The following is an 18,153-nucleotide window of genomic DNA, read 5'->3' on the forward strand; positions in this document are numbered from 1 at the left end:
TTTAAGATTTAGGAATAATATCAGTCACTTTTTTTTTTTTTTTTTTTGGCAAAAGGAAGACAAATGCTCATTTAACACCATCAAGAGCAACATTTAATTAGAAATAATGTTAAATAATCATGTCATTATAATTACTCTGCATGTGGTTAATATATGATTGAATTTATAATTATATATATCAACATTTATCATTATGATTATGCCACTTAACATTTTGAGCACTTTCTATACGCTAGGCACTATGTTGGTGCTTTACATGCACTATCTCATTTAGTCCTCCCAACAACCCTATGAAGTTGGTCCTATTATTAATTCCCACCAGAAGAGTTAAGAATCTTACTTAAGGTACTACAGCTAGTCAGTAGAAAAGGTGAAATATGTACTATTGACTCTGCCTGTAAAGCATCAAGTATAGTACCTGACAAATAGAATGTTCAGTAATAGTAGCTATAATAATGATGATGATAATCAATTTTTTTTGCAATGAACTAGAATTCCATCTTTATGACATTCCCAAATTTCACCTCCCAGTTTCTGGCTCCATAGGAGGCAAAATTTTAATTAGTTTAACAAACATGTACTGAGCTAGGTACTGAGGACACCGAGAGGAATCTGACTCAGTGCCTTTCCTTCGGGGCTTCCCAGTCCAATAGGGGATATAGACACTTAGCTAAAGAGGCTGATTACTGACTGTGGTGAGAGACACATGCAGTACAGGGTTTGGTGTGGATAGGGCAAGATGAATTTTGGTGGGAGATCTGTCCTGATCCTAATTTATAGAGCAGAGTACGTTCACTCTCTGTAGCTGTGTAACATGCCCTCCATGCGAGGCAGCCTGGCCACCCTGACCCTTCTCGGCAAGTTGGTGGACGCGATCCCTGCTCTGGCAGACAAGCTTGTGATGGAGCACAGTGAGTGACCTCTGGGGAAGAGCTACCACTACCCTTTCACCTGTTTTGATCACACTTCCATCTGGGTGGTCCATTCACTGTGTACATCTGGGAAGTCATTACTTTCCTTCTCTAGGCTTTAGTTTCCCCGTCTGCAAAATCTGCTCTATGTTGGCCAATTGGAAAAAAAGTGTTTCTCAACTCTGGTCTTGGGCTCCTTCAATTCATTTTTTTAACACAAAAGAATTAAGTACCTACTATGAGCCTTCCTTTCAGGTGGGAGGAAGAATTAATTCTGGAATATAGAAGCACTTGTTTTCCATCAGTAAAAGCAAATAAATATCTCACAGAGTATTTATCCAAGGGTAAATCACTTAACATCTCTAAGCCCTGGTTTTCCCTTTTGATTAAGTTCCCAGAAATCATGTATTGTGGGTCATTGTAGGGGATTACCATCACTATTCCATTCAGGGCAATAGTTTGGAGTGTCATCTAGCAGTTGACATTGTGAGGTTCCCCTGGCCCCTTGGTTGTTTTCTGGATAGGTGACCTGATGGAACATCTGTTGAGAGGTTTAGTATACCCCAGCGAGGGGGTGCAAGCTTCTGTCTGCTACCTTTATGGGAAGCTGTACTCCTCACCAGTTGCAGCCGAGATGCTTTTGGGCCATTTCCGGGAGAAACTGTGTCCTCTCTTCCTTTCCACCATGGATGGTGCCCAGACAAAGGAGCTAAAGATCAACTGCTTGGGTAAGACATGGGACTGGAGAGAAAAGAGAAAGCTTTTGAGGTTTTGCTTGAGGATTTGAGATATTGGCTCACTAGTGGTGGGGAGGTTTGCTGCTTTGCAAAGGATAGAAGCTGTGGGTTTGGGAGATAAGAGGCACAGACTGTGAAAGATGCCTAATGTTGGGTGTGGTATCCTAAGAACGTCATCTTTGGAAGGAGAAGAGGAAGAAAAGTGGGACAGCAATTTTTTTGCCTCTGGTCTTTACTGCATGCCCTGGTGCATCCTGTACTTGCTGCCAAATTAATCTTCACACTGCATAGCTTGCATCCTGTCAGTTTCCTATTTGGAAAATCATCTATGGCTCCCTCTGGCCTCCAGAGTGAAGTCCAAGTTTCTCTGCTTGTTATTTGAGGCTCAGTGTACCCTTTCAGCCTCTCCTGTTACTTCCTTACGTAAATACACGAGATCTATCAAATGCTTTTGAGCAGGGAGCTTTCATATTTTGGATAGAGCAAATGGGCACTGTGATTGGTGACTGGGTGAGGACCTGTTTCAGAGCAGGAGCTACAGGGAAAAGCGTAGTCTGTGGGTAACAACAATTTCTTTTCACAGTTTGGGCCAAGAGCTCTGTTATGACTAGTTCAGCCACACATAGAGAATGTTCATTGTGAGTCAGGCCCTGTTCTGGGCTCTGGGGTCATAAAGATGATCAAACCCAGGCTCTGATCTGGGAGTTCATAGCCCAATGTGGAGGACAGATGTGGACAGGGTCCATTGTGGTATGTGCTTTCATGGAGATTGCAAAGAAAAAGGTGTGATTCTATTCAGCATAGTACTTGAAGTCCTAGCCAGAACAGTTAGGCAAGAAAAAGAAATGAGACAGAAATAAAGGAAGGAAGAAGTAAAATTGCCTCTGTTTTCAGACGACATTACCTTATATATAGAAACCCCTAAAAACTACACTAAAAACTGTTAAGACTAGTAAATGAATTCAGTAAAATTGTAGGATACAAAATCACTTGTGTTTCTATACACTAGCAACAAACAATATGAAAAAGAAACTAAGAAAACAGTCCCATTTACAATAGCATTAAAAAGAATAAAATACTTAGGAATATCTATGGAGACATGAAGAAGTTTCTAAGGGATGTCGGAGGAGCTGCCTTGGGTGTATTCTGGTGCCTATGCTCCTCTTGCCTCGCTTCCCAACCCCTTTGTTTTCTAGGTTTGCTGAGGCAGCTGTTGAAGTATGACCTCTTTGTGTCCATGATCATGAACAAATCTTCACTGGTAGAAAGTACTGAGAGCGTTGAAGGGCCACCAGGAGAGACCTCACTGCCTTTGGTGCTCAAAAAGGTAGTTGTCTTGTGATTCATGGTCTCTGGGTTCAATAACAAGGGAACCTGAATGCTTCCTGGGCCTTTTTCCTTATCTACCACTCCTTCTATCCAGGATTTCCTAAGTATTTGCTTACTGGCCAAAACAATATGCTATTAGAAGGCTCAAAGTTGGTTTTCTTTCAGTCATGAAAGGATAAGTTAAAACCTGTGCCCAAGGTTTTAATTGGGAGCTGGCTGGTTATAGAGGCACCCTCTGCCTAGCACATACCAAAATTCTAGATTCCCAGAAAGAAAGTAGGAGTGGGTTCAGCATAAACTGCATTGCTTGTGCAAATAGTTTAGTCACAGTGAGCCACTTTTACCAGTTCTTGGAGGGTTGGCAACCCTCCTGAAATTCAACTTCCCAAACCCAGCGAGTGGCCAACCTTGCAGGCAGGACTTTCTAAGGATAACAGTCTCAGGCCTGCAATGTTAACTCTTTTCTGCACATTCTTTGAAGCAAGGCTCATAGTAGAACCTTCCCTTGTTATGTCCCAGGCTTGTTGAAACATCAAAACCAGATGAAGGCTGTGAAAGTACTTTTGTCAATGAAGGCCTGAGCCCTTCTTGGGGACGATGTTAGTGTTCTTTGAGTGCCATTGTGTTCTTTTGTTCTGTTTCTCTCCTGCTGCTGTTGAGAGAGACTCCTTTCCATAATCTATAACTACTCTCCCTGAGCACCATCCTTATGCCTGGCACCAGTAGTGTGTGAGGGGTTCAGAGACAAATCAGGCTCCTCCTGCCCTGAGGCATTCAGGCTGCTTCCCTCTGGCCCTGTCAGTGATGTGACTGTGACACATTTTGCTGCCTGTTTCTCCAGCTTCTCCTTTCCAGAGATGAGACTCTGCAGGTGGCCAGTGCCCACTGTATAACTGCAGTACTGGTCCACTCGCCAGCGAAGCACGCCCCAGCCTTCATCCATGCTGACATCCCAGGTAGGAGGCCCCTTCTAACTTTCTCCTCTGAGGACCCCGGAGTTGTGACTGGAGACCCTTGAGTGGCAGCAGCAGCAGTCTTGTTGGGAGTTCTTTGATATGCATACTGGAGGGATGGTTGGTGCCATGTTCATTGTATATGACAGACTCTAGGAAATAGGCCTCATGAAGTCTGAATCCTCTTGCTACAGATTTCTAATGTGACCTTGAGCAGTTTGTTACTGAACTTTGTCATTAATTTGACCATCTAGGAATAAACACCTAGTGTGGGGTGGTGGAAGGACCTGTGGACCAGGGAGGCAAAAGGAACTAATGTGTCTTGAAGGTTTGTTATGAGCCAGGAAATATGCCCTGAGGTGCATTGCAAATGTTGCCACATTTAGGTCCTCATCTTTGCTATTTTATGAATAAGGAAATTGAACTAGAGAAGGGAAATAACTGGTTTCAATCAGCAAGACTTGGCATTGGCAGAGAAGGGATACAAAATCAAGACTGTCTGGCTCTCAAACCTCTTTTCTCTGTATCATGCTGCTGCCCATCCTGAGAATTAGGGGACCTGAGTTCCAGTCCCGCCTCTACCACCAACTGTTTCTCTCTAGGTTTCAGTTTCCCCATCTATTAAAAAGATAAGGTTAGACCATAAGTCTGAGGGCATTTTCCAGGTTTATCTGTGAATGAATGATCATGTCTCATCAAGAGGGTATGTGAACAGATGAAGTGACAGGTGTGAGATGCTGAAAAAATCCAAGGCCCTAGCATCAGTTAAGGGATCATGATTACACAGTTGTCATTGATTGTTTTCTCCCTCTCTCCCTGGCCAGAGTTCCTCTTTGAGCATCTTTCCTCTTCCAGTGAAGTGCTTGTCTGGTCCAGCTACAACTGCTTGATACTTCTGGCAGAAGAGCCACTCTTCTTTTCCAAGTGCCACACGGTGTACGGTTGGTATTGTGGTTCCTGTACTAGCTCTGGCTCAGGTGGACAGCACTTTGAAGTTAGGTGGCAACATCAGTGATGGGGGGCCAGCCTACACCTTGGACGGGGGTGCTGGTCTGGTCATTTCCATCAGCCCAAACTCATTACCAGATTCCACATGCAAGCAGTGATATCCAAACAGTTCTGCTCTTCGCTGATTGGCAGTATATATGTTTAGCAAGAGAAGGACCACTAAATGAATTCCTGTTGTACCTTAAGAGCAACTTTACTCAGCCTTGGATTCAGTCTTTTCCTGTGCCCCAGATATCTATCCATCTAGTTAGTCCCCAAGTTTTGTTGATTTATCCTTTCAAAGTTTTTTGAGACTGTCCTTCTTTCCTGGTGATACCTTCCTTGTCTGGGACTTTTTATATCACATCTAGATTTTTAGACTGGGCACATTTAGTTACTCATTTTCTATTCCGTGTTCTTATTCTATGCCAGGCACCAGGCTGGAACCTAGAGATTTAGAGATACATATAATGTGGTCCCTGTCTTCTGGAAGGGGAGGGAGATATAAACAAGCTTATTAGGACTGTGCTAGAGGGGAGGTACAAGACGTGTAGGAGCTCAGGGGAGGCCCATAGCTCTGCCTGAGTGGACCAGGGAAGGCTTCCTGGAGGAGTGGATGTCCTACCTTATTCTTTGAGGAGAAATAGGAGTGTGTGTAGTAGAGAAGGTGAAGCTCAGCCAGTAGGTATTGACTAAATACCTCGAATGCCAGGGTCGTGCTATGGGTTGTGCTGGGTTTGGGGAGACAGAGATGAATCAGATAAGGGCCTGCCCTCAAAGATCTCACAGTCCCGTCCCATCAGCTCAACTTGTTAGGGCTGCTCCATGAGAGCTGCTAGCAAATATGTGCTGTCCAGGGCCTCTCATCTCTCCTGGGAAGGCAGTAAAGAAACCAACAAACCCTGAACCCTGGCCTCTGCCATGTCATTTTGTGGTAGGGATCGAGTCAGTGGTGAGGAGCCTACAGGGAGTCCTGAGGATGAACAACACGGAGCTGCACAAGCAGGGCCTGCTGCTCTTTGCTCAGATCCTGACTCGGTGAGCAAAGTAGTGGAGCATCAGGCCTGTAGGGGCCAGACTGGAGAAGGAAAGAAGTGAGGTATTTATTCCTGGTGGGGTCAGTGATAGGAGTTCACACACTCATTTCTCATTTACAATTTCTCAGGCAGCCAGAGGAGATCAAGCTGTTCACAAGCTCAGCCATGTGCAGAGATGCTGGCCGTGCCCTCCAAGAGGCAGTGAACAGCCCTGTGCTGGAGGTGGCTGCTGAGGCAGTGAAGGCCATTTCTGCCTTTCTGAGGTGAGAGACCCAGACAGGCTGAACTTTCCACCCCTGCATGTACCCGAGGGCCTGTCAAGGCCAGAGCAGCTTCCAGGGGATACTTGTCCTTTAGGTCGTGGGAATTTCATTGAATTATTTCTTCCGCTGCTCTGTTTACTCTGTTCTGTCTTCCTGGAACTGCCATTGGATGTTGGGCATCCTGGATTGGTCATCTGATTTTCTTTGTTTTGTTTCTTTCTTTTCTTTGTCTGACAGTTTTTTTTATCTTTTTGTCATTATGTGCTAGTTTCCAGGACATTTTCTTGACTTTATCTTCAACCCTACTATTGAGTGTTTTATTTCTGCTTTCATATTTTTAATTTGGAAGAGTTCTTTCCAATTCTCTGCATGTTTTTTTAAATAGGATTTTATTCTGTATTTATTTTGCGGATGTAACTTTTTAAAACTCAGTCATTTGTTTTAGTCCAGACCTTGCCCCCACTTCCTTTCTACTAATTTTTCCTTCTGCCTAAAATACTCTTCCCTTAAATCTTTGCATGACTGGCCTCTTCCCATCATTCAGGTCCCATTCAGAGTGTCCTTCCCTAACTGACCCATTTGGCTATTACAGCACCTACCAGCCACTTGACAGTTCTTGTTTATTCATTTGTTCTGTCTCCTCCACTATATAAGATAATCTCCAAGAGATAAGGGACCATGTCATTTTTTTCACTGCTATATGCCTCACTCCTAATAGATACTCAGTATATGAATGATGTTAAAATGGATGGTGACACTAAGCGATCCTAGGGTCATGATGGGAAATCATTCCTTAGTAGGATGCTTGATATCTTGAAAAAACTAATGGAGGAAACCCATATTTATTTATATTGAAAATTTTACTTTGTTTTCACGTCCTCCCTTTTAAAAATCTAACGAAGTAATATATTTAAGCGATAAAAAATAAAATACGCACAAGGTTTATAATGAAAAGGAACAGCCCCCTGTCCCCACTTCCTAAAGGAAACTAATTTTAACTCATTTTGGTTTTAGTTCTGGTGATTTATCTCCCTAAATCTAAACAATATGCTTGTAATGCTATTTCTTTATTTGTCAATTTAGAACATTATTCATTGACTTGCCAATAAGAAAAACAAGACTTAGGTCACATTATTTTGTCTTCTCTACACTTCCTTGGCATTTTTGCTAGTTACTATTTTATGTTAATTTATGTTATGTTTTCAGACTTTTAAATAATATACTTAAAACTTGTGTTTCTTGTTCCCTCAACTTGAAGCAGTATCGCTTGATGCCCTACTTGGTTAGCTGAGTCTATTAGCACCCCAGCTCTTTCTTTCCCTTCTCCTCCTTACCGTCTACTTCTCAATGTCAGCTGTACCTTTAATTTTATTTATTTATTTATTTTAAAAGGAAGATCTGGGGAGTGAAATGTCTACTGGGGACTTTATTTTATTTTATAATTTTTAAAAAATTTATAAATTTCTTTATTTTTGGCTGCATTGGGTCTTCGTTGCTGCGCGCGGGCTTTCTCTAGTTGCAGTGTGCAGGCTTCTCGTGGCGGTGGTTTCTCTTGTTGCAGAGCATGGGCTTTAGGTGCGTGGGCTTCAGTGGTTGTGGCATGCGGGCTCAGTAGTGTGGCACATGGACTCAGTAGTTGTGGCTCGCGGGCTCTAGAGTGCAGGCTCAGTAGTTGTGGCGCATGGGCTTAGTTGCTCTGCGGCACGTGGGATATTCCCGGACCAGGGTTGGAACCCGTGTCCCCTGCATTGGCAGGTGGATTCTTAACCACTGCGCCACCAGGAAAGTCCCTATACCTTTAATTTTATATTGTAAAGTTTGTTAACATTTATAGTCTCTTCTGTAACTATATTAAGTCTTCATCACTTGACTCTAGGTTGCTTCTAAGAATTGAATAAAAGAATGGCATTTACATTATAATGGCTTCAGTTTGTCTCTTTTCCCCTTTTTGTCCTTTCCTGGATTTGAATCTCTAAATCTGGGGCATGAATCCCAACAAGGGTGAGATGAGTAAACCAACAGGGTAACAAAGGCATAGAGTAAGAACCAGAGTCAATCAGAAGTTCCCATGCAGAGCTGGAAATCTCCCAGGAGGTCAGGGTTATGGGGGACTGGTAGCACCTTTAGCACCTTTCAGGCAGGAGGTAGTATTTGAGCTGTGCTATGAGGGATGAGAGAGATTTAGATTTGTGGAAGGACCAGGGTTGGCCAAAACATGTAGGTAGGAAAATTTAGGGATTACTGAGGGTACGGTAGCCAGTCTGGCCAGCAGGTTGTGTGAAGGGGAGTAGTACATGAAGAAGCCAGAAAGCTGGTTGGGTCAGAATTGTGGAGAGCTGTGGGTAGGGGACTGGTTATTCATCCTTAGATAATTTTACTTTTGACTTTAATTTTTCAGAATTTTTACTGAGGTGGTCCCTCTGAGGTGGAGTGGTTCAGAGGGTCTCTGGGAAGCACAACCGGAAGGAGGAATGAAGAGTGAGAACTGCTGAAAGAATTTAAAGATGGCAGAACCAGGGCTTGACAATCAATGTAGGATAGAAAGTTAGAGCTTCCAGAAATGAGGAGGGAAAGGGGAAATCAAGCCTTCTCTGTATACAATTAACGGAGTGCCTGTTAGAAGGCCCAGCAGATTGCTCTCAGTGTTCACATGTCAATCCCAAATTCCCAATCTATCCCTCCCCCGACCCTTCCCCCTGGTAACCGTAAGATTGTTCTCTGTGAGTCTGTTTTTCTGTTTTGTAAATAAGTTCATTTGTATCATTTTTTTTAGATTCCACATATAAGCGATATCATATGATATTTGTTTTTCTCTGTCTGACTTACTTCACTTAGTATGATAATCTCCAGGTCTACCCATGCTGCTACAAATGGCATTATTTCATTCTTCTTTTTTAAAAAATTTATTTATTTTATTTATTTATTTTTGGCTGCGTTGGGTCTTTGTTGCTGTGCGCGGGCTTTCTCTAGTTGTGACAAGCAGAGGCTAGTCTTCGTTGCAGTGCACGGGCTTCTCATTGTGGTGGCTTCTCTTGTTGTGGAGCACAGGCTCTAGGCGTGCGGGCTTCAGTAGTTGTGGCTTGCAGGCTCTAGAGCGCAGGCTCACTAGTTGTGACGCACAGGCTTAGTTGCTCTGTGGCATGTGGGATCTTCCCGGACCAGGGCTCAAACCCGTGTCCCCTGCATTGGCAGGCGAATTCTTAACCACTGTGCCACCAGGGAAGCCCCCTTTATAGAGTTTCGACTCTTAGAAAGTTCTTCCTTATATTCCTTAAATAAGATCTGGGTCTTTCATAATGTTTACCTATTGATCCTGATTTTCCTCATCAAGGAAACAGAAAGCAAATTTGATCTCTCGTCCCCAAGACAGTTTATCACTTATTTGAGAACAGTGACCACCTTCTGTTCTAGATAGTACTTTTTTCACTGGGAGGCCCTTCTCAGTGAGAAAACCTTCTGTATCTTTAATAACAATAATAATAGTCTTAGCTGTCATTTATAAGGACTTAACTGGGCTTCCCTGGTGGCGCAGTGGTTGCGCGTCCGCCTGCCGATGCAGGGGAACCGGGTTCGCGCCCCGGTCTGGGAGGATCCCACATGCCGCGGAGCGGCTGGGCCCGTGAGCCATGGCCGCTGGGCCTGCGCGCCCGGAGCCTGTGCTCCGCAACGGGAGAGGCCACAGCAGACGGAGGCCCGCACCGGGTTCGCGCCCCGGTCTGGGAGGATCCCACATGCCGCGGAGCGGCTGGGCCCGTGAGCCATGGCCGCTGGGCCTGCGCGTCCGCGTTCGGAGCCTGTGCTCCGCAATGGGAGAGGCCACAACAGTGAGAGGCCCACGTACCACAAAAAAAAAAAAAAAAAAAAATTATAAGGACTTACTATCTAGCAAACGTCGTGCTGAGTGCTTGGCATACATTATCCAATTTGATCCTTAGAATAATTCTATGAGGAGAGTACTATTAACTTTCATTGACTAGATGAGGAAACTGAGGGCTAGAGAGGATGAGGAATGTGCACGAAGTCATGCAGCAGATAAGTGTTGGAGCAAGGGTTTTTATCAGATCAGATCCTGGACCCGTGTTCTGATCTACCACCTGTCCCCCATTGCCTGAGAACCTGAGGGTACCTTGGAGTACCCTTACCTCACCATAGGCCTACCTTTGTCTCTCTGGGTGCAGGAAGGATCATCAGAGTGCTCTACCTGTGCTGTACAAGGAGCTGCAGGCCTTGCTCAAAGCCATGCTGAGTCGGTGTGCGGATTTTTCCCAGACCCCGCTGAACTGGAGGCCCCTGGTCAGTGTGCACTGCAGCCTGCTTCTTCTGGAGATCATGCTGTAATGCGTTTTCGGAAGATAATTAGTACATTGCATTACCTTTTTATGCCACTTTATAGGTTTTTCTCATGCACACACACCTACAATGAGATGTTATTTTTTTTCCTAACTGTGGAACTGTGGGGCTTAATAATTGTTATCCTCATTATGAAACTGAAGTCGCAGGGGTTAAATAGTTTTTCTCTCAGGTCCAAAGCTAGCAAGGACCTGAGTTTGGATAGTAAATCCCAGGGTGTTTGTACCCAAACCTACTACACACTTTGTCTTTTATATCATCCAAGCAGGTATGGTAAACATGCTCACAAAATTATTTAAGGCTGGATTCGCTCTAATCTTAGAAAGAATCTGACCAATGTGCAGTGTGTCATAATTGTTGGCTTTTAATGGTCCATGGACTTAAAATATCAGAAGAAATACTATTAATGTGAGTGCTGATTATGTCTTTCAGGATTAACTTTGGAAACTAAGCTCTTCACACCTGATGCGGTGGGGATTTTTGTGTGTTTTGGAGCAATAATATGGGCATTATAGCCAGTTATGCTAATGTCCACTAGCCTGTGACAGTTTTCCGCATATAATAGAACAAGAACCAGTCCTGTGCTTCACAGGGAGACAAGTGGTTAAGGTTTCCTCTTCTACCACTTTTTTTTTTTTTTTCCGGTACGCGGGCCTCTCACTGTTGTGGCCTCTCCCGTTGCGGAGCACAGGCTCCTGACCTGCAGGCTCAGCAGCCATGACTCAAGGGCCTAGCCGCTCTGCGGCATGTGGGATCTTCCCGGACCGGGGCACGAACCCGTGTCCCCTGCATCGGCAGGCGGACTCTCAACCACTGCGCCACAAGGGAAGCCCTCTTCTACCATTTTTTAAAGGAGCTATTAGATGGCTGGATTTGTGAGGATGTACCTAAGATCCCCTGGAAATTGTTAGGTGTATGGGAATGCCAGACTCCAGTGTGAGAGGAAGAAGTCTGTAGTCCTCTAAGCAAAGACCAGAACACGGAGTAGGTACTTGACCAATAGGTTCCCCTCTTTCCTTCTCACCTCAGGGCCATGCCTCCAGTAGAGATTTGGAGAAGGCCATTCTTCGAAGAGGAAGGTTCCTCCTGATCACTCTGGAGGGATTTAGAAATGCCTGCAGGTGAGGGGCCCTCTGTGGTCTGATGAGGTAGTAGTATGGAGGGTGGGTGTAGAAAGGAATCGGACAAAGGATGAAGCTCTAGAAGCAACACTCGATTTCTGATGCTTTGCTGCGTAGTGAGAGGACTTTGGCTGGGATGGAGGTTGGGGATGCGTGTGGGGCGTGGAATGGGTATGTGGAGGAGGTTTCTAAAGATTCCCTCCTGGCGAAGTTTTTGTTACTGTGCAATGAGGTTGTATCTCACTCAGCTTTGTTCCTCTTCCCAAGTAACCTGGTGCTATAGGTGTTCACTGAATGCTTGTTGGATTAGTTCAGTTCACATTAACAAATATTTGTTGTATCTACTGTGTGCCAGGCCTGGTGCTAGATAGTGGGAGTAGAAAGGTAAGTCAGATTAGCTCCTACCCACAAGGAGCTCACAGTCTCTTGGGGAAGAGACAGTTTTGTTTATATGTGTGGAATTCATTACGTTGTCACAAACCTGGGGAAGGCATTCCAAGCAGAGAGAGCAGCATATGTAAAGGCAAAGAGATGTGAAACAGCAAACAGCATGGTATGTTCAGGGAAATACATGTAGTAGGGTGGATGAGTCATGTGTTACGGGAGAGAGGGTAGGGAGCACGAAGCTGAAGAGGTGACCAAAGACCAGGTTCTCCCTCACTGAGGCATCTGGAATTTTCTCCAGATCTGCTGGTCGGGATACTTTTCCTGAGCCCTGAGCTCAGGTATCCCTCTAGGAGGATGCTTCTAACCTTTATGTTGCGTAGGTAATTGTAGATATACCCACACATTGATTTCTCAGGTTGGCTGTGGAATTCCAGAACGAGCCTTCGGCCCAGGAGAATCCATTCACAGCTCCCAGTGCTGAGAAAGAAGACACCTTGGAGGCCTTCTCAGAATTTCTTCTCAGTGCCTGTGACTCCTTGTGTATCCCCATGGTGATGGTGGGTTTTCCTGAGCCTTGGACAGCATGAAGCTTGGGGAGGAGAAGAATGTGAGAGCAAGCCGGGCTGAGAGGCACAAGACAGTGACTCGACTACTCAACTGGACCTTCTGAGAGTCGTAGCAGTGTTGTTCTTGCAGCCACTTTTCCTTTGGTTTTAAAATCACAGTACAGTGTTTTGTTGTAAATATTAGATTAATAGATGCCTCTTAAAATGTAGAAAGCAGTAATAATAAAATAATAAATAGGTAATGTTTATGAAGTGATAAATGCCTTATATTCATAATTTAACCCTCCCAGTGACCCTGTGAAATAGGTCCTATCATTTCCCCCAATTTAAAGATGAAGTTGTCATTTTTCTATGGTTGTAAAGCAAGTATATGACAGTGCTGAGGTTTGAACCTATGTGTTTTTCTGCTTAGTAAAGAGTAGCAGTCAATGTCTGATCTAGGCTTCACTAAGGAGCACATATGTGAGTTCTGTAAAATGACAGGTGAGAGACATGAAGAGAGCCCTGGGTTTGAGCTGACTTGAGATGGAGATAGTAGGAAGAGCGGGGTCCAGAGCTGTTGACTGCCCAGATGACCTTGGGTGAGTCTTGTCCTCTTTGAGGTTTGGACATCCTGTGAGTCTGTGAGGAGCCACTGTTAGTTGGGAAAGGACACCTCCAAAATACCCACTGGGAACAGTAGGTGGCAGCAGGGGAGCATCCTCTGGTTCTGACAGGGGAGAGCCTCTTTTCCTTGAAGAAGCCTCTGAGGCAGCATGCCAGGGTCTTCAGGTGGGTAACTCTCAGGAGCCAGGGATTGCAGCCTTGATTGGCTCACACTAGCAGTAACCCTTCCTCACCTGCTCTGCCTTCCTCCTAGATTTATGAAGCGTTAGAGCTAGACCTAGAGCTAGATCATAGAATTATTGTATTATTCTTGCTTTCTACTTTTCTGTATTTTACACATTTTCTTTAATGGCTTGTATTACTTTTCTAGTTGAAAAAAACTTGGTTTGAAAACCAAATGAAAAGTATCTGTAAGAACCATGTCCCTGAGGCCCTGCCTATTTACACACAGGGAACTGAAACAGCGAGAAGGGAGGGAGTGACTGACCCAAGGGCACACAGCGACTTCGTACAGAGCTTGAAATAGAACTCAAGTTTCTCTACTCTTAATCCAGAGCTCTGTCTACCAAATCAGGCTGCCTCATGATTCTGTTCAATGATCACATGAAAAATAAACGTGAAGGAGGTTTGTAAACTAAATTATTATATGTTAGAAGCGTGAGTGTCACTCTGCATTACAGTTTAGAAAGTGCCTTTTACACATGAGATATCATTTGTTTCTGGGAGGTAGGACTTGTTATTTCTGTTTTACTCTTTGGTAGAGGCCCAGAGAGGTAACGAATCTTGAACAATTTATTAAGTGGCAGAAGATGTAAGCCTTGGATGCAGGCTTGTGACTTCAGGTCGCCTAGCATTTTTTGTGCCCTTGAAATGAATTTAGTCTCCCATTGCTAGATGATGCAATTTTTGCTGATGCTGTTTCTTCTTCAGAGGCTCAGTCCTGGAGGACTGTGCTCTCCCTCTTGGTTCTTTGCAGAGGTACTCGGAACAGGCCACTCATCCAGCCTTGATGGAGGTTTTCCTCTCAGTTCTGCACAGCCTTTTTGTCATCGTCCCCCATATGAAGGAGAAATTCTCCAAGAAGCTTGGTAGGCAGCAGGCAAGTGTGGGAGTTGGGAGGGAGGCAGGCACCTCAGGCAGCTGCTCAGGGTACTTAAAGAGTGCATAACCTGTGGATGGGAGGCTTACGCATTCATTCAGAATCAACACACACTCTGCCAAGTGTTGAGTGGAAGAGTATATCATCCATCAATCAAAAGTCCTTAAAGGCAGCTCTCAAATTAATTAACACTTCTCTGAGAATGTCAGGAAGGTTCCAGTTCAGAGCCCACAACAGACCTCCTTCCCCTAATTACTCTCATACTCCACATTCCCTCCGACCTCACAAGATGTTTAGTGTCTCTGGCTCCTGAGCACTGAATGACAGAAGTATCCCCAGTCATTGTGACAACTGAAAAATGTCCTATGTACTTGCAAGTGCCTTATAGAAGAGTGGTAGCACTCTGTGTCAAAGTGCTGTCGAACTATACTATATTGAAATGCCTTCCTAAAATTGAACCCAAGTGGCTCTTGACTCCTTCAGCCTTCTCCAGGTCTTCTTGCATGTATTTATTTTCTTCCCTCACTAGTCATTTTTACTCTTCAAAATATAAACCTTCCTTTCCCACGTCTCCAGTTTTCATCCTATAAATACCTCAATTTGCAGAGTAAGCCCAGGAATCAGAGTCAGAGTCTCCTTTATCCTCTTCAGAAAGTGGTAGTGATGGTGAGAATGGGAAGGAGAGATAGCCAAAAGCAGAAAAGGGAGTAGAGAGAATGGTAGTAATAATTAATAACTAATGATAACTAACATTTATAATATTAAACTCTTACTATGTGCTAGATACTGTTTTAAGTGCTTTACATGTATTCATTCATTTAATTCTCAGAAAAACTCTAAGGAGTATGTACTGTGATTATACTCATTCTGCTGATGAGCACATTGAAACTCAGGTTGGACAACTTGCCCAAGGTCACGGGAAGTGGTGTGCCCAGGATTCAAACTCAGGGAATCTAATCTGGCTCTAGAGCCTGCTTTCTTAATCTTTATGCTATGCCTGCCCCTTATCATTGTCATTTACTGTCTTTTCTTGTATTCCTGTCACATAGCATGCAGTGGGAAGTCTGCCGTGGAGAGGTAGCCAGGGCTCAGTCATGCATGGGCCTTGTTGACCCTGTTGGGAATTTGGACTTTATCTTGGGAGCATTGAGTCTTAAAGAAGGAGAGTGACAGGCTCAGATTGCTGTTTCAGAAAGATCCTTCTTGGAACAGTGCGGACCATTAGTTAGAGGGAGGCAAGATTGGAGGCAAGAAGTTCAGCCTCTTGCATTAACTCAGGTTGGTGTTAGGAACTAAGGTAGTATGTGGGTGGGGGGGTGGGCTGTGGTAGAATGATTGGATGTAGGGCATGAGGGAGAGGGAATAGTTTAGGGTAATGCCTTGGCTTCTGGCTGCCGTCTAGGTGGGTGGTGGTGTTTTTTATTGAGAGGAGGCTCCCTAGAGGAGGATCTGGTTTGGGAAGGCAGTAGAGGATGTGATCAGTTTGGGAAGGCAGTAGAGGATGTGATCAGTTTGGATCAGGGTACCTCTGAGATGCCTGTGAGATGTCCCAGTGGAAATTTTAGGTAGGTAATTGACTATGTCTGAGGTCATGGGAAACATCTGGTCTTAAATGTAGTGTCACTTGAAAGAAAAACGTACAATGTAAGAGTTGTAAGTTAAGTTTTATTTGGGGACCTTGCTGAGGACTATAGCCCGGGAGACAGCCTCTCAGACGGCTCTGAGGACCTGCTCCAAAGAGGTAAGTGGGAAGCCACGATATAGAGGAACTTTTTTGCTTGGAAAACACGTAGTCAATCATAAAAAGATTACTGCTAGTCACAAAAAACGGACATCTCAAGTTAATGATTTTAGTGCCTTTTTTTGTGTATGGGAAGATACAAGAATCTGGGGTCATTTGAAATTTTTCCTTAGATAGCCATCTTAACTATCTAGGGGCCAGTATATCCAAAGCATAGAATGTTTCCTGTTTTTCCCCGTCCTGATTTCCTCTTAGGGTACACTGTTGGTGGGCTGAGCAACTGCATTGGCTAATGGCTTGATCCTTGTAGAATTGGAATAGCAGGCAGCATTTTTTTCTTTACAATAAATATAGAAGTTTTCAGCATCCAGCCTTTCAATCATTCAGCACACATTTATTGGGTACCTACTACATGAAAGGCACTGTCCTAGGGCAGAGGATGTAGCAGTGAACAAAACAGACCCCTGTCCTTGTGGGGCTGAGTCTCTAGTGGTGAGCAAGTGAGATTCCTCATGGTGAGTGTGTAAAATGAGATGATCAAAGGACCAAGACAAAATAAAGTACAATATTTAGTGGTCAGGAGGAACAGATTACTCCAGAGTCCACTGGTAATGAATGGTTGGAGAGGTAGGAAGAAACCCAGAAGGGGATGACATTAGGGAAGCCAAGTGAAGACAGTTTTGTAGATGAGGGAGTGGTCATGAGTGTCAGATGCATCCCAGAGGTCAAGTAAGACAAGGACTGAAAAATGTACATTGGACTTGGCATCATGTAGACTGTTGGTGACCTTGGCCAGAGCAGTTGCGGTGAGTGGTTGGGGTGTAAGCCAGACTGTAGTGAGTTGAAGAGTAAGTGCAAGGTGAGGCAGTAAAGACAAAATAGGCAAATCTTTCCGTAAGTTTGGTGTAAGGGGGGAGGTGAGAACTGGGGGTGTAATTGGAAGGGGACATGGAGTTAGGAAGGATTTTACTACCCCCTAAGACTGGAAGCACTTACTCTGTTAGCAGTGTATACGAAGGAGCAGTAGAGAGATCCAGGGGTACTCAGCAGAGCAAGGTCCTTGGAAAGGAGAGGGGCCAGGATCCAGAGCTGGGGAGTTGAGGGGCATACCTTTTGCAGTTGTCTGTATATTTGATGTGGGATTTTGAGGGAGTTTTTGATTGATGGTCTGGGTCATCCTGGAGAGGTCCCTTGTCGCTGTTCAGAGGTATCTTTGTTCTCTCTAGGAAAAGAACAGAGTACAGGAAACCCTTAGGAAGCTATTCCATGTAGGAAGTGGGAGGAGCTTCTAGGAGAGGGTAGGAGGCTGTGTGGAAGAGGGGAAAAAGTAGGACTTTTGTGATTAGCACATATGGGTTGTGCAATAAACATCCCTTGTTTATTGACATTGGGCAAATTAATTTTTTTATCTGCAATGTCCTCAACTAGAACATGGTGATAATAATGGGAGTGAAATGAGTCAACATATGTAGATTTCCTGAATGAGTGTACCTCTTAGTCATTGTGACAACGGACATATACTCCTTTCCTTCCCTTCATCTGCTCTTTCTGCTTGCCATACTTCAAGAGCCAAGAGAATCCAGTCTTGGGGTGCTGAATGGGTGCAGCTTCAGAAGTAGATCTCCGGCGGGGCAGTGGTGCAGAGCGCAAGGCATGTAGAGAAAGTGTGATTACAGGGAGATCTATGTAGCCTGAAGCCAGGTAGGACAGGGTCAGGGCCCAAACTGCAAGAGAAAAGAGGGAAGCAGTCACTGCCAGCCAAGAGGGGGCAGAGACCTGAAGTCGGAGGTGGAGAAACTCTGGATCCCTGAGAGTCTGTACCACGAGGAACCCTTCCAGAAGGCAAACTGGGTGTTCCCCTGCTGAGGGAGCCATGGGTTAAACTGCTGTCCTGGAACGTTGCTATGAAACTCTGAGAGATTAATTCCCTACCAGAAGCCCTGCGATAGAATAAGATTATCCCCAGCCCTGGAGCTGGTGTAGTGGGAGCTCTTGTCAAGAATCCTGCTTTTACAGGGACCAAGGATGGACAGGACAGAGGTCAGTTTTGACAGAGAGCTGCATGG

At 44.6% G+C, this 18,153-nt stretch overlaps 1 protein-coding gene across 1 annotated transcript in view; it reads left to right on the forward strand.

Moving 5' to 3' along the window:
- Nucleotides 1-18,153, forward strand: part of MEI1 (meiotic double-stranded break formation protein 1) — a 46,849-nt gene that overhangs the window by 7,341 nt on the left and 21,355 nt on the right. Inside the window, exons 5-15 of the mRNA XM_028491471.1 lie at nucleotides 806-911; nucleotides 1,436-1,639; nucleotides 2,845-2,975; nucleotides 3,819-3,933; nucleotides 4,755-4,871; nucleotides 5,856-5,955; nucleotides 6,083-6,217; nucleotides 10,396-10,510; nucleotides 11,597-11,688; nucleotides 12,491-12,632; nucleotides 14,224-14,335. Coding sequence (XP_028347272.1) covers nucleotides 806-911; nucleotides 1,436-1,639; nucleotides 2,845-2,975; nucleotides 3,819-3,933; nucleotides 4,755-4,871; nucleotides 5,856-5,955; nucleotides 6,083-6,217; nucleotides 10,396-10,510; nucleotides 11,597-11,688; nucleotides 12,491-12,632; nucleotides 14,224-14,335 — 1,369 coding nt within the window. The remainder of the gene's footprint in view (nucleotides 1-805; nucleotides 912-1,435; nucleotides 1,640-2,844; nucleotides 2,976-3,818; nucleotides 3,934-4,754; nucleotides 4,872-5,855; nucleotides 5,956-6,082; nucleotides 6,218-10,395; nucleotides 10,511-11,596; nucleotides 11,689-12,490; nucleotides 12,633-14,223; nucleotides 14,336-18,153) is intronic.

Source organism: Physeter macrocephalus, chromosome 6, assembly GCF_002837175.3.
Source record: "Physeter macrocephalus isolate SW-GA chromosome 6, ASM283717v5, whole genome shotgun sequence".
NCBI classification, from domain to species: Eukaryota; Metazoa; Chordata; class Mammalia; order Artiodactyla; family Physeteridae; genus Physeter; species Physeter macrocephalus.